The 14,756-nt window shown below is 41.9% G+C and overlaps 1 protein-coding gene across 3 annotated transcripts in view; it reads right to left on the bottom strand.

Annotated features, from left to right (window-relative positions):
- VPS13B (vacuolar protein sorting 13 homolog B) overlaps nucleotides 1–14,756 on the bottom strand; it is a 2,423,697-nt gene that overhangs the window by 1,422,107 nt on the left and 986,834 nt on the right. For 2 of the 3 annotated variants that reach the window (XM_069220546.1, XM_069220547.1), the window contains exon 21: nucleotides 12,434–12,581. In XM_069220546.1, the coding sequence (XP_069076647.1) occupies nucleotides 12,434–12,581 (148 nt within the window). The remainder of the gene's footprint in view (nucleotides 1–12,433; nucleotides 12,582–14,756) is intronic. The other variant, XM_069220545.1, reaches the window with a different exon arrangement.

The raw sequence follows: 14,756 nt of genomic DNA, 5'->3' as shown, positions 1-14,756 counted from the left end.
CATACATTTGAAATTAGGTCATATTCTGAGAGCAACAATGAGTCAGTGAGATCACCAGGCATGTTATGGGTTGCAGGAAGAAAGATCTGGGAAACTGTTATACTAGTTAGCCAGTAGAGACTACGGGCATGATTTAGAGATTGCTGAACTCAGCACCGCCTTGGCTGACCATGACTCTGAACGCCGCCGGCCACATAATGAGCCCCTAAGTCAGGCCCTGTGTTTCCAACATCCTTGCATATATCGCTCCAAAGCAGTGAGATGGCTGATACAGTGTTGGCTGTTAACAATAGCCTTTGCTTCTTTACGACAGGCTATGTATGCCAAACAGGAAACCATGGTGCATGTACTAACTGCCTCCATTATTTGGACCTCCCGCTTTGGACCCTGTGCGAACAGGACAGGCAAATGTTGGACTTGCCCATCACAAAGAAGAAGTTAGCAAAGGCCATCAGGGACATTGAGTCTGTATGATGCGTGGTCCTGATGGGTTCTCCCTTGAGTACTATGCTAAATGTAAACCACCATTGGCCTTGCAGTTGCTAAATGCTGTTCCAGGAAGGGATACAGAAGGGCTACCTGCCATCCAGCGTTGACCTAGCCATCCTACCAAGCAGTCTCTTTAATTAAAATGAAGTCCTAGATTTTTCTAAAATACTGACCAGGAGGTGACTAAGATCATACCAATCCTGTTACATCCTGATCAATGAGGTTTCACCTGCATTGACTTGGGCGGACATGTTGAGTTTGCTGTTGATGATGATCCCAAGGTTGTTGCCAGAGGTGATGGGGGTAGTGTTGGTCCTACCTCTGTTGGCCACCAGGTGGAGTCCCACGGCGATGTGCTCGCCCTGCAGATCACAGTTTCGGTATTGTTAGTATTCAGCTTTAGACAGTTGGTCTTCATCCAGTGGATGATTTCAGTCATGCGGGCACTGAACTTGATCCAGGTACTAGGCGTCTTGTCCAGGAGGGAGGGAATGAGTTGTGTGTCTACTACATAGGAGAGGACGTTGATATAATGACAGCGGATTATGCTGGCTAGAGGGATCAGGTATGTGTTGAGCAGGGTCGGGCTCAGGGAGAATTCTTGTGGAACTCCACAGATTAGGTTGCGGGCGTCTGAGGTGCACAGTGTCAGTCTGACCTACTGGGTCCGTCCAGTCAGGAAGGAGCAGGTTCATCTGAGTGTGTGTCCTTGGATTCCAATGTCATGTAGGCATTGGATGAGGATGGTAGACTGTGTCAAATGCTGGGGAGAGGTCCAGGAAGATGAGGGAGGCTGTGCCTCTAATGTCATCTTTGAATTATGGTTAATGTGAAGTGCTAGGAAACAAGGAAAGGGGGCATCATTTTCCTCGCTTGTGTTAGGGTGGCTGGGGCACTTACTATGCCTCTGGCACTATGATGGACTGCAGGCCGAGGGTCAGATGAAGTAAACCCCTGATACAAGTTGGATTTTAGATAAGTCTCGTGGAATGAGGCACCAGGACTCAGCTTTTTTAATGTTTAGTTAACCTGTAAATGCACAGCAAACACTTCCTACTCATCTCCTTGGGAACAACCGCGGTAAACAGTTTCCACGCTGTAAAACTCGTAAACTTTTTAAAAAAACATTTGATTGCCGCATAGCAAGGAAAATAAAATACACCCCAACGCTTCATAAAAGGCCGTAATTCTATCTAAGCGTTCCGGTGACATTAGCAAAGCACTTGAGCTTTGCCCTCGTGCTTTATGACATGACCAGTGCGCTCCGTGGAATTTATAGCCTTATTATGTACAGTTGGGTGTATATAATTTCTTACGTAATGGTAACAATGAACGGCTTGTAACAAGGCTTCGAGAGAGTCACATTCCTCAATTATTCCTTGCAGATGCATTCATGCTTCTGGGGCAACAACTCAGCTTCATGCAAGTGTGGGATGACGACATGCACGCCCACAATAAAAAACACGAAAGCAAAAAAATTAAACAAACACATGCAGGTAAAGCTAGGGAGAATGTGCGTTTTCAGTGAAGCAATTTAATACTGTGAAGGTCACTTCCACTCCATGCTTAATGGCATTTGTTGTCTTCTTATTTTCGCATCATTAAAATCTCCCGCAGTGTTTCTAAACAGTTGGACATTTACTGCAGCAATTAACTAGAATCCCACTGCTTTCTCTGGAAACAGCTTCAGCGGTTTTCTAAAAAGAGCATATCTGGATTAATTTTGTAAATGGTAGTTATGTACCACTTACTACCCCTGAGGAGGCACTGAAAGGAAAAGAGGTGGCAAAAAACGCACCATTTAAGAGAGAACGAACTAGAAAGTGTTTCCAAATACCCCAGGTGCTTCTCTCTATCACCGCAGGGGGTATTTAGTGATCCTAGATTCACTTTGAACAAGCATTTGGAATGCAATAGGTGTTGCATTTGCTGGCGTTAGCGCTATTGGCATTGTAAATTCATAACTGGTCTCTTCTTGCCACATAAATTGGTCAACGCTGGCTCATAATTTAGTCTTTTTCTGCCACATAATTCCAGTGCCATGCATATAACTAAAGCACTTCCATTTACCTTCTTCCTCTATGTGCAGCAAATAACGAACATTTTGCCATTTAGCATCCTAATTTAAACCTGCCATGCTAACTGCAATAGAATACCACTTTCACCACCCCACCATCAGAGTTGCTGGCTGGGTAACACAATTCCCCCAAAAATACACCAGACACCAACAGAGGAGAAATAGACTAGAAGGGTCACCCAAACATATCAAGTGTTCAAACAGTCATAGTGTAACAAGGATGTTAAGTTGGCCTGAATCATGGTTATAACTGCAATAAGGAGAGATTATTAAAACATATACATTTATCATATAGACCTTTATCAAAAATAAACTTTTGGCATTAGACCGTAATGCTCAAAACAGCCCCTTGACGACACCATAACAAAAATATAATTTGTAAGAAAAAAGGTTACTACTAAATCGCACCCGTCTTCATATTTTAAATAAAGTCACTACATAAATGCAGACTATAGGTAATTCAATCCATTCATAGGACACCACAAACACGGTTCCTCATTTGACAAACTGTGCCACTGCCCTGGGGAGATCTCAAGCTCCAACTGCCAAGCAACAATTGTGAGGAAGAAAGTTTATATTATCCTCTGGAGGTCCGTTATGATAAGAAGGTCGTAATGAGTCGTGACAGGATCCCTGACGAGGCCGCAAACTGCTAGTACGTGCTTCAGCGCAGTAGCATTAGCAGTATAGATCAGGTGCGAGTAAGCTGTCTACTTCCTCGCCCCCATGCTCACGACATCGACTACAACCTCAGTGTGCTCACCTCGAAGTAGTCAGAGAGAAGCTGTAACCCTGCTCCCAACCCATATTTTCTCAGCAGAAGTGACCGTGAAACACCAGAAAACCCAGCTGCTACCATATGGATAAAGAAGCAGGACCTCAAGGCAGCACCAGCTTGCGAAGAAGCAGTCGCCATATTAGAATAGTAGTTACTTCCTTGTCCATTAATACATTCTTAGCATGTCCTTTTATGATACTATTATTTTAAATAACAGTTATAAGACTTTTGAGTCATTATATTATGCTACTTTCAGTGCATATTTTTTTTTGATTCAATCATTCGTAATATAGTTTTGATCCCACTACACGCATATATTCCCATAAATACAAATACACCAATCATATCTCAAAATATAGAACATATTTCAATGAGAATTTCACTCTCTCATTGTTTCATCTCTAAAGTTTACCATTCGAAATAGTTGCTTAGTTTCCATCCAAAGCAGACGATGTGCTCCTGCTACTGTACTTTTAGGATGAACTGCGCTTTGTGTCTATTCATATCCCAAACAACCCTTTAACTCATGAATGAACAGGATTTTGCCCAAATGCTGGTGCATACATGAATGCCAGTCATTTACCTTACAATGCTGAGGAATAATAAGACTTGAAAGCGTCATGGAGCCCGAAAGGGGAAAAAATAAACTGAGAAGTAACTGGCAGTCATGCAAAGCGCTCCAATACTGCAGACTGAGTTTGCGCTGTGTAAGACTTGAAAGCGCCATGGAGCGCAAAGGGGAGAAACAAAATAAATGAAAAAGTTGTCTGCTCACAGTAAATCAAATCGGCAAATGTGTAATTATCCATGTAACAGGCTCAACCCCCGAGGCGGTAACAAATCAGCCTCAAGGAGGGACAAACGTAAAGAATTACCAATGACATCAAGGGATTTTTGAAAGAAAAGCCCAGAAACGAGTGAAAGTGATAGGCCTGAGGTGGGCGTGGTTAAAATCCCACAGAACTAACAACAGGTCAGAAATGCATGCGCGCTCGACCTAGAAAGCCAAGAATCAAAGACAGCGCACTTGCAACACTTCCTGAGGGATGCAGTCTGGGAATCATCCCGCTCCTTCCATCGTCCAAGATGGAGCCATGAACAAGGCTGATCCTCAAGTTATTCGCTCACATTGCCATGAATAGAGCAGGAGCAGTATTGCCTTAAGGTGGATTAAAAAAAACAGGCTAAAAGAGGCGTGCCCCAAGAAGAACAACCAAGACTTGTTTACAAGAGACATGGCCTATGAAATGTCTTTGTTTTAGATTGATTTTATTCTCTTTTTCAAACAAATTAAATAAAAAAGTTACTTAGCATGTGGCACCCTGAAGAAGCAGGGTATATAAATCATGCCCAACATATTAATAAGAAATAATTATCATTACACAAACATTTTTAGACAAACACATGTCCATTTCAATCTAAGACCTTGAAAGGTATATTCTGATCTCAGGTATTACTGATTTGAGACACGTTAAATGAATCTGCTGGGCCAATGGATTTCAATAACATTAGTTCCCAGTCCCTTACATCTTCATGAAGTTTGGATCTGAGTAAACCAGTGACTTCCTTCATTCTTCGGCCATTTCAATTATTTAACATCTTTCTTCCATTTCCAAAGCATGGTTCCATTACTTTGAAACCAATAAATTGTTATACAGACGTGGCCATGTAATGTAGGGTGGCCAAAAACGTGTCAACTAGAATCTTGTACTTCACTAAGGGTCCCACCGACTGCTTTTTGGGTACCTCCATGTGTGTTTTCTGTTACTGCCTCCAACCATATCACACAACTATGAACACACAGACCTAAAACAAACCAGATATATTTGCTTGTTGTCCCTCCCCCTGTCTTTTTGGAGGTTGAATATGCCCTGGTGGTATTATCCTACCAGGGTAGTGCGAGGTTGCCCATGATGAAGCATGCTACATGATATGGGTGAGGCTTCCTCTTCCAAAAGGATTGGCTCTTTGATAGGGATTCCCAAAGTCCAAGAAGAATATTGTTGTTTACTATTACTGGGCAAATAACACCCTCTGCAGCTACCCCACTTGTGTGTGTTTCTCCAGTTTTTTGGAGGATGTGCGTTGGCTTACTTCCCCTTCACTGCCTGTGTGTTTGAACTGCAGCTACCACATTTGTGTGTTTCTCCTTAGTTTAAAGTTCCACTTCAATGTAAAAAGCAATGTACTATTCTAGGTCGACATGCTTTATCTGCTATGCAAGATACACAGATTTCATCAGGAGCCCTAATACCCTTCAGCTTCTGAATCATACTGAGCAGAAGTTATGCATTCGCATGCATTCCATGCAAGAGCAGGAGATAGTTACCCAACCCTACTATCAAGGGTGAGTTGTTTGAAAACTGCAGATTACACACTTCAAGTAATCTAAAAAAAATAGAGAAGGAACACAGAAACAGAATTATGTCTGTGTTAGAATATGGGTAGTTTAAACAATGAAACCTGCTCTAAAAGGGTGTGACCTCTAACCTTAGAAATACTAATATCTATAAGCCAGGATAAGTGACCCGGTGTGACTTAAAGTACCTGTTAAGAGCCAGTGTTAAAATACCATGCAGTCATCTAATTATCCAAGTGTATTCACACAGTGCTTCACATATTCACACATAAAGAGGAAAGTAAATACAGGAACGTAAGCCATCAGGTTCTCAGTGATTTTGAAGGGGGACATACATGGTAACGGAGATTATTCTGGCCTCATGTGATCAAAGGGCTTGCTGGGATCAAAGGTCACATACTGTAAATACATGGGCACAATAGCCCTACATTAATAGCAAAGGGGAATAGATATACCAACAAATGACCCGGGGGCCACTGGTATTAGTTACTGCATCACTGATCAGCAAGAACTTACTGTAATGTTATCTGTATTTAACCACCGACTCCATCTTGACCACTGGCTCCATTTTGTGCTTAGCTTCAGGTGCTTGCCATCACATAGGTGGCTCAGGATTTTTCCACACCAAGCTTGTTTTCCTCATAGAGCATGTTTGCACTTCTTCCCACCAGCACCGGGTTGCACTGTGCAGGAACGTAACATCGGGGATGTGGACAGTAGCCGTGATAAGACAGTCTCAGCTTGGGTATGTTTTCAATGTTATATTTATAGAAAAGTACTGCTCCTCTGTCTCTGGAAAGAGCATTGAGGTGGGGCCCCTTACTTTGCGTGTTTTCAAAGCAGACCAAGTACAGCCAGCGTTTGAATTTCATAACTTACTCGAAGGGAGGGGGAAGGTTGCCAGAACCTTCCTTTTGGGTTTGGTTAAGGTATATAAAGCGGGGAAGCTTGGCACTGAGGCAGAAGGAACTCATTTTGGGGGTGGACGCAGTGCCCAAAACAAAATCCCATTGGGGAATGTTCTCTTGTCTCAGCTGTCCAGGATTCTTCAGCTTGATGTTGGCAAGGATGATGTTTGATTCGATCCCCCTGGTGATGCATTTTTATTCTTAATTATCTAGCTTTGCCGTGCACATATATATTCACTGCATTTATTCATTGTTGATGTATTACACCTTTTTATGCCCGTCATTGTTTAACTGCTGTGAGTATTTTAGCACTTACGTGTGTTTTACAGCATTCAAGTTAAATGCTTATGTTCATGTTTTTGTGTGCTTTTATTTGATATCTGGGAAGTGCCTTAATAAATTAATTAGTCAAACTAGGAGTGCTGCGTTCCTTGGTGTCATCTTCCTCTTAGTTTGAAGCAAAGCAGAACACTTCCCAATCTAGCTCTGTGGGCCTCATCTTCCAAATGCGGTGGTGAAGCAGCTTGAGCTAATTCTTATATAGTGTAATGGGTACTCTGATGATCAGTTCCACCTAGAATCGTTTGAGAGGAATGGCTCCCAGCCAGGGTGAATCGCAGCAGCCATCTTAAATAGGTTTAACTGCTAACTGTACTCATGTTTCTATTCATATTCCTACATTCAGGAGCGGCATTAATTACTATTGATGTGTACAATTCATTTTCACTTCCAGGTGAGCAGAGTCGAGGTAGGTCTCTGGTCCTCTCTGAGCAGGGCCACTTCTATTACAGCAGTGCACGTTACTCAGTTGTTGACCTAAGGGGCCTGATAGGTTTATCCAACTGAGTTGGACAATACTTCATAGAGATATTTATTTGTTAGGGAAATACCTATTATCACACATCCTATTTAGTTGTAGGGTAAGGATTCTCCTGGTCCTGAAGAAATGCCAGGGATTCATCTGGACCAAAAGGCGTGAAGCAAGTCGACCTTGCATTAATCATATTGAGGCTATCTTGGCACACGGAGCCCTCATGATCGCACTTTTTTTTCTTATTGTTTTTATCACTGTCAAGGGGACCACTATATTAAAACCGATTAGGTACCCCTTAGATAGTTTTAACTCACTTTACACTAGTTTGCCCTTACTCCACCCTACACATAATCAAACATACATCCACCATTACAGAGGAAAAACAAAAAAGATCTCCAAGAGAGCGCCCTCTTGCGGGGCCCAACCAGCACTGCAGCACCGGCCAGATGAGGAGCCGACCCTATGATGGAGCATGACACCCACTCGGTTGTGTGAGGGTACCAATTCTTGGTCATAAGGATTCTGTCTTCAACTTTGGGTTTCAACCTCCCTTTTCACCTTTCTTTCTACATACAGCAACAGAGCCTTTCTGGTTTACTGTATAACATTTATTGCCTGATCCCTCCATTCTTGACCCAGAGATGGGATCCCCAATAAGGATTCCCAAAATGCAGAGGAAAAAGCCATAAGTATACAGGCAAACAAGAAGGCAGGTGTTGAGGCTAGCCCGTTGTATTTGCAGGGCCTCCCTAATGAGCGGGGATGCTACTGCCATCTTGAAATTCTCAGCTGACCTGTATAGGCGCGTGTTGGACTGGACTGCTGTTGCAACTAATCTGCCCTGAAACACGGGAACGTGGCAGTCTTCTTCTGATTCTCGGAGGGGCACTTGTTCTGATGGAAGACTGCTTACCTTTAGAATAGATAGCAAACAAGTACCTCCCCAAAGCGGAGGGCCTGTGGTGTGGACTTTGACTAAAAGGTCCTGAACAGGTAAAATTCCAATCCCACCAGACCTCGCTGTCGAGGCATCTACGTGTGCATTGACACCCATGTCACAGCCTGACAGATGTCAAGAAGAGGCACTTGATGCACTAACGCATTAGTAGCAGCCTTGGCCCTGGAGGAATGAGCCCGCAAGCCTTTCTAGAGGCTGCTTCTTGGCCAATGCATAGTAAGTCTCAAAGCAGCGAAATAGCCACCATGACAGAGCCATTTTCTGCACTGCCTTTCTTTGTTTGCTACTGAGAATCCCACAAGCCACAGGGAGCTGATGCTTTTATGTTTCCTTTTGTCCTGATGCACTAATCGGGCAGGTGACCCCCAGGCACAAGTTTTACAAGAAGAGTATGCCAGTCAGAATGATGGAGACATTGCACGGTTGAGAACCAGAATTCATTTTTCAACCAAAACGTTCTGAGGAGCATTGACAGTTGACTTAACTGACAGAGAGGAGCATATATTTAAAATCACACTAATAGGGCTGACAAATTGTTGGCATGGGGAGCATTGACAGTTGACAACTGACAGAATGAAATGTATATTTACAATCACACTAATAGGGCTGACAAATGGTAAGTTGATAATTTGCAAATGTAGTTAATGTGAGGTAGTCAGTATCCAATCTCTGACCATTTCTAATTTAACAATCACTCACATGGATGAAGGAAGGTGGTCGTGGAGTGTTCACAGTGTATTGCACCTCATATGATGATAGTTTGGATATGTCTTTGGTAGAGGCACCTTCTGCAGTATAGGAGCATCCTGCCAGCAGTGACAAGATGCACTCTACAAATCTACTGATTAACGGAGTCTGATAAGCTCCAAGACATTCTCAAGGTAAACAAGATTTTCGGCCTGGAAACCGATGGGCCTGCTGGATCTATCAAATGCAAGCGTGAAGGAACTAAAATGCACACGCATTTTTCAGAGGCCGGAGACTGTTATTAAGGGAAGGCTACTTAGCTGTGCAATCCCTCATGATTGCCATATGAAAGAACATGCTGAGTAGGAAAATATTACTTTACAGCAGCTGGCTAAACAGGCTTACAGCTGCATTTGATGTAATGAACATATAAACTCTGCACACGCGGGTACGGAATAAATTTGTTTTTTGGGCAATGCTTCTAACTCATATATGTATCGCAAAATAAAAAAAACTGTGTGAAGTCTCATAAAGAATTACACTCAAAAGCCCGCAAGTGGAAGGAGCGGCCAGAAAACGCATCTCGGGAGTGTGAGCTGTGCTGCAGTTCATCCCAGGATACTAAGAGCCCTCCACTGTTTAAGAGACCATGTGTTTTTATAAGGCACATCACAAACTGTGTTCAGGATCTGCCTTCCACAGGACTTTTCTTTCCCAAAAAGCAATTAAATCAGGAAAAATGGGAAGTTCCTGACAAAGATTTCCTGACTGGGTTGACGCTTTCAGGACACCTGGCTAGATATTCTGGTGAGCACTCAAAACATCACCATTTCTCCCTTCATATAAGGAGTCACTGCTCACACTGCAGGGATGCAACTTATTGTCAACACTCTGAGGCACCAAATCTCTGAACAAACATAAGTGACTCAACACCAGGGCACCAGTAAAAGGGGGCACTGCCGAGCACTGCTCTGGCACATACTCTGGGGCCCAGTGGCAGCTGGTAAACGTTCAAGGTGGTGAGGTATAAACCACCACCCCGTCAGGTGGGGATCAGTGAAAGCATATTTTACAGCATAGATTTCACATAATCTGGCCAAAAATCTATAGGTTTTACATAACCAGGGATTGAACAAGTCACCTAACATCGTACTAAATGTATATAGTCTCATCCTTCGCTTTTTCCTTCTGCTGCTGTTTATGTTCCTATATCTGCATCATGCCATCCCCATTTCTGGATCATAAGCATTATCATTACAACAGCTTTCAGGGGCTGGGGCCGGGGCCTGTACACCTGTTGAACCCGTAGAGATGTATCTGCTTTCTAAAGTTCCAAGGTCCACCTATCCAATCTCAGACAATTGGACTATCGACGGTTCTTACAGACACAGACAGAAGAGATAGAAATAGGCAATGTCAGCTCCACCTGCCTAAAGTTATAAAAGCCTTGCGGGTACAGGCCTCAGAAAGCAATGGAGATGAAAATGTCATAAAATCTATCTACATAAGCAGTGGCGTAACAAAACTTGAGGGCCATCTATGCAAAGTACATGGAGGGTTGCCCACCCCATCCCTGGCTCACCACCCACCACTTTGCCCCCACCGCCAAAAAATACGGTATATTTTGACTGTGTACCGTGCTGAAGAGGGCTCCCTGGAGCACATGAGCCCCCGCTCTGCAGGGGCTGCATGGGTTTATGTTACGCCACTGCACATAGCTGATCAATAGCAGACTGGAGCGCTAAAATACTACCCATAGCAATAAGTCTCACCTGGCTCAACGAAATCCATGCTATAAACTCAGCATGAACTATCATGTTAATATACACTATAAATATAGTTGGAATTGCGAACATTTTGCCCCTTATTTTCTGGAAAATAGCTATTTTGCCTTCAAAAATAGCTCATACTTTTTGGCAAATACTTTTTTTTCCTTCTAAAAAATCAGCTTGCAGTTTTCAAGGAAACTGCAGAGCTTACCATAACAATCACATTTAATATTTAGTACATTAGTGACTTTTCCACAAAGCTCAGCATACCTTGTCTGAATAATCACCAGTATCTTTCCCAAATATCATCTTTCGTCTGCCTAAAGTCCTCATTGTGAGTGGAGGCGGAAATAAAGTGATAGTTGAGAATAATAAAACAATCTAAGGCACCATGCATCTAAGAGCTTTAGGGTGCAGAAGCACCCTACTTAATTCCACCAATTTTCTTGATGATATACAACTGTCTATCTAGAGTTGAGGCAGACACTCAATTGTAGATACATTCAATGTGACATTAACACTGGTTGTAAGAAAGGTAGCTACCCTTGTGGCAGCTTAGTGACAACATGGGACGAAGGGCAGAGAACACTCTGGGCCTGATTATGAGTTTGGTGGTTGGAAAAGCTGACTGCCAAACTCAAGGGGATAATGCTTCCACCATGCTGGTAGCGTCCCCCTCAAGCTTATTACAATGTTCCCGCCGGGGTGCCCGACAGCACACAACACCCTCAAAATGGGCACTGTCTGAAAAGCAAACAATGAGCATTCCGGCAGTGCTCGGCAGGGGTGGGGGTGGGGGGAGGCTGCACTGTTTTTTTTCATCACTTGCTCTCTGTGTCTCCAACTCTGCCCAACCCTCCATTAATACCATGCTCTAGTCTCCTCCCCCTCTGCCCCTTCACGACAGCCCCCCTATTCAGCAAAGACTCTCTCCTCCTGTCCCTCACTCTGCCGTGCTATCCATAACAGGCTCTCTACTTGTTTTCCTCACTCTGTCACCCTTCTCATTGAAGGCTTGTGCTTCTCATCCTCGCCCGCGCTTTCCTTCCATAGCACGCTCTCTACTTCCCCCTGTCACTCGACCATGCTATTCATACCAGGCTCTCTTTCCTCCTCCCTCTGTCACATTACCCTTCAAGGGCAATTTGTTCTCTTCCTCACCCTGTCCCTCCCTTCATCACAGGCTCTCTGCGTCTTCTCGCCGTGCTCTACAAACACCTGCGGGTGTCCGGGGTATGCAGGTATAGTGCTACTTAAAGGAAAGGCGTGTGTGCTTGGGAAAGCACCGCATTCTCCAAGTGACTCCGCGCACACTCTGCCCGGCGCGGGCTCCCGGGCCGCTTGGAGGCTGTGAACCCTTGTGCCTTGCCAACAGGTTCAAGTTCGCAAAAGGCCTACAGGACCAAAGGGGGAACAGTACACGCTTTACATGAAAAAAAGTATCCTGATGAGTATAAATTATAGAAATTTTAAATTAAATAAATCTCTCTCAGAAGGAATATTTATTCAAGACTGAAAGGTGTGCCATGGTGTTTGCACAGCTGATCCCTACTGAAATGTGTTTTTTTAAGTTCAATTAAAGAAGAGAACATACCTGTAACAGTTTTTGTTTTGACAGGACTGCTGGCGTACTCGGAGGCCTGATTTGACGGCGGCCTTGCCAAAGGCGCACTTCCAACTGACACCTCATCCTCTTTTTTTCTAGTTACTGGCATAACAAGAGGCACAGCTCCCACCGGCTGCTGAAAGGGAAATAGCGAAACAAAATCAATGGTGCGTTGTGGGCAAGTTAGGGGCAGTGATGTTCAGCACACACATGACATCATAAAATGTCTCACGGAGGTTTATCAGGAAGGCTAGGAAAACAAATGCTTTGCTTTGATTTCAACACCACCGGTCATGATTTAATGCAACAGAGCAGCCATGTATCCTCAGAGTAATAACAGGCATATCTATGGTCTTTGTGAATAGTCCTCTTTGCTTGCACCCAGCCCCAACTCAATTTCACTTTGCCTAATTATTTTAACCATTTATTTTAACGAGAATGGAATTATTATGTTTTCTGCGTGGCTCTATATAAAAACAACTTATAACTGCTGCAATCATGCTTGGCCAGATGGTGCAGGAAAGGTTTCCAGAGATGAAAAGCATGGCTGCCGCCCGGTGTACTTAAACCCATGATGGAGGAAACAGCTAAGCAGCAGGGACTTCCACAGCTGTCAACACGTGCACTACTCTGGGAATAAAACTGAGATGCATGGACGAATCAGTCAATCAATCAAACGACTTTATGAGAGCAGGCCAATGTGTACGTACTACCCAATGACAGCTCATTCAACTGCGGCCTGGAATACACTGTAGGGACTGAAGTGTTACTGTGGAACCAGAACTTGAACCCAGTCACTTCTTACTGCAAAGCCTGCTACTCATAACTTTGTTTGAATTGAGAGTTTTCACAACTCTCCTGGAGTCTGAGGAAGGGAAATAAATAAAGACATATCTGCAACAATATATCCAATATGATAACGGAGCACGTGGTCACACTATTTTCAAATCTCCCTTAGATGAATGACACACTTATCGCACTAACAATGTAGTGTGAAATGAATATTGAATCAGTAATAACGTGACTACAAAAATATCCTGTAGCAGAACATCGAAAGCAAGAATATTGCTTTTTGCATATGTAGAATCATTAGGAATATAATTTACTATCATATAGTTGTAATAAATACTTTTTATTAACATGGTGGGTTTTAGTTAATAAATTAAATTTAGGTGTTAGTATTGTTAGCATAACTGGTGTTAATGTTTTAAAATGTACGTATAATTAGTAACTTAAATGTAGTGAAAGGTTATGGGTTTTCAGGGAAATAAGATGGAAAGCTAAATTATAACTAATTTAAATGTAACTGCTTATTCTTTATTGTAATTTAAAAGTTAAATTGCATAAGAATTATGTACATTGTTTTTGTTATTTTATGTATTTATTTATTAATTTAACGTATATTTTAATTATATATATTTTGCTAACCTATACATTAATAGCGGGTTGTTGGGTTGTAGGGGGATAGGGTGGGAAGTTAAATTATAATGAATTTAAATTTAATATTAATTTATTATTGTGAATCAAACATTTAATTGAGTAATTATGTTATTTGCTTAAGTGAGTCATTGTAATTAATTCCTTGATTTGAATGTATATTTAAATTTTTACATTTGTGTTACTTATCTTTATTTTATTAGTGGGTTGTTGGGTTTGTAGGCGAATAGGGTGGGACGTTATTGCAGTCATAATATTTTAAAATAAATTTTCCCTAAAATTTGATGCGTAGTCATGTACATTTTTATTGGTTCACTTCTTTATATCAATTATTTTAAAATGTGTATGTGTTTTAATGAAGTTTGTAAATGTTTAATTGTTACATTTTATTTCTTGTGTTTAAATACAATCTCAAATTGTTGTATTTATTGCTTTTTTGTGAGTTATTTTGATTGTAGGTAGAGAAGTGAATTTTATTTTTATCAATGTAAAATGTTTATTGAATTTATGTTCTTAAATTATGTAGCATTTGATTTATATTTACATATATATTTTGATTACATGACTTTCTGATACTATGTTTTAAAATATTTTGTAAAAATGATTAATAGTTTGAATGTTACATGTAAATCCCCCGAGCAATTCCTTAATGTTGCTTAGAGTGGAGGGGGAATAGTAAATTATATTTCCAGCAGTCCAGTTTTCCCTACTGTTGCTTAGACTGGAGTGGGGAACAGTACATCTAACACTCTGAAGTCCAGCACTTTCCCTAATGTTGATTAAACTATATATATATATATATATATATATATATATATATGTGTGTGTGTGTGTGTGTGTTTTTAATATTGTGTGTTTTTATTTTTAATACTTT

This window comes from Pleurodeles waltl, chromosome 2_2 (assembly GCF_031143425.1).
Source record: "Pleurodeles waltl isolate 20211129_DDA chromosome 2_2, aPleWal1.hap1.20221129, whole genome shotgun sequence".
Lineage (NCBI taxonomy): Eukaryota > Metazoa > Chordata > Amphibia > Caudata > Salamandridae > Pleurodeles > Pleurodeles waltl.
This window is presented reverse-complemented; position numbering and strand designations above follow the sequence as displayed.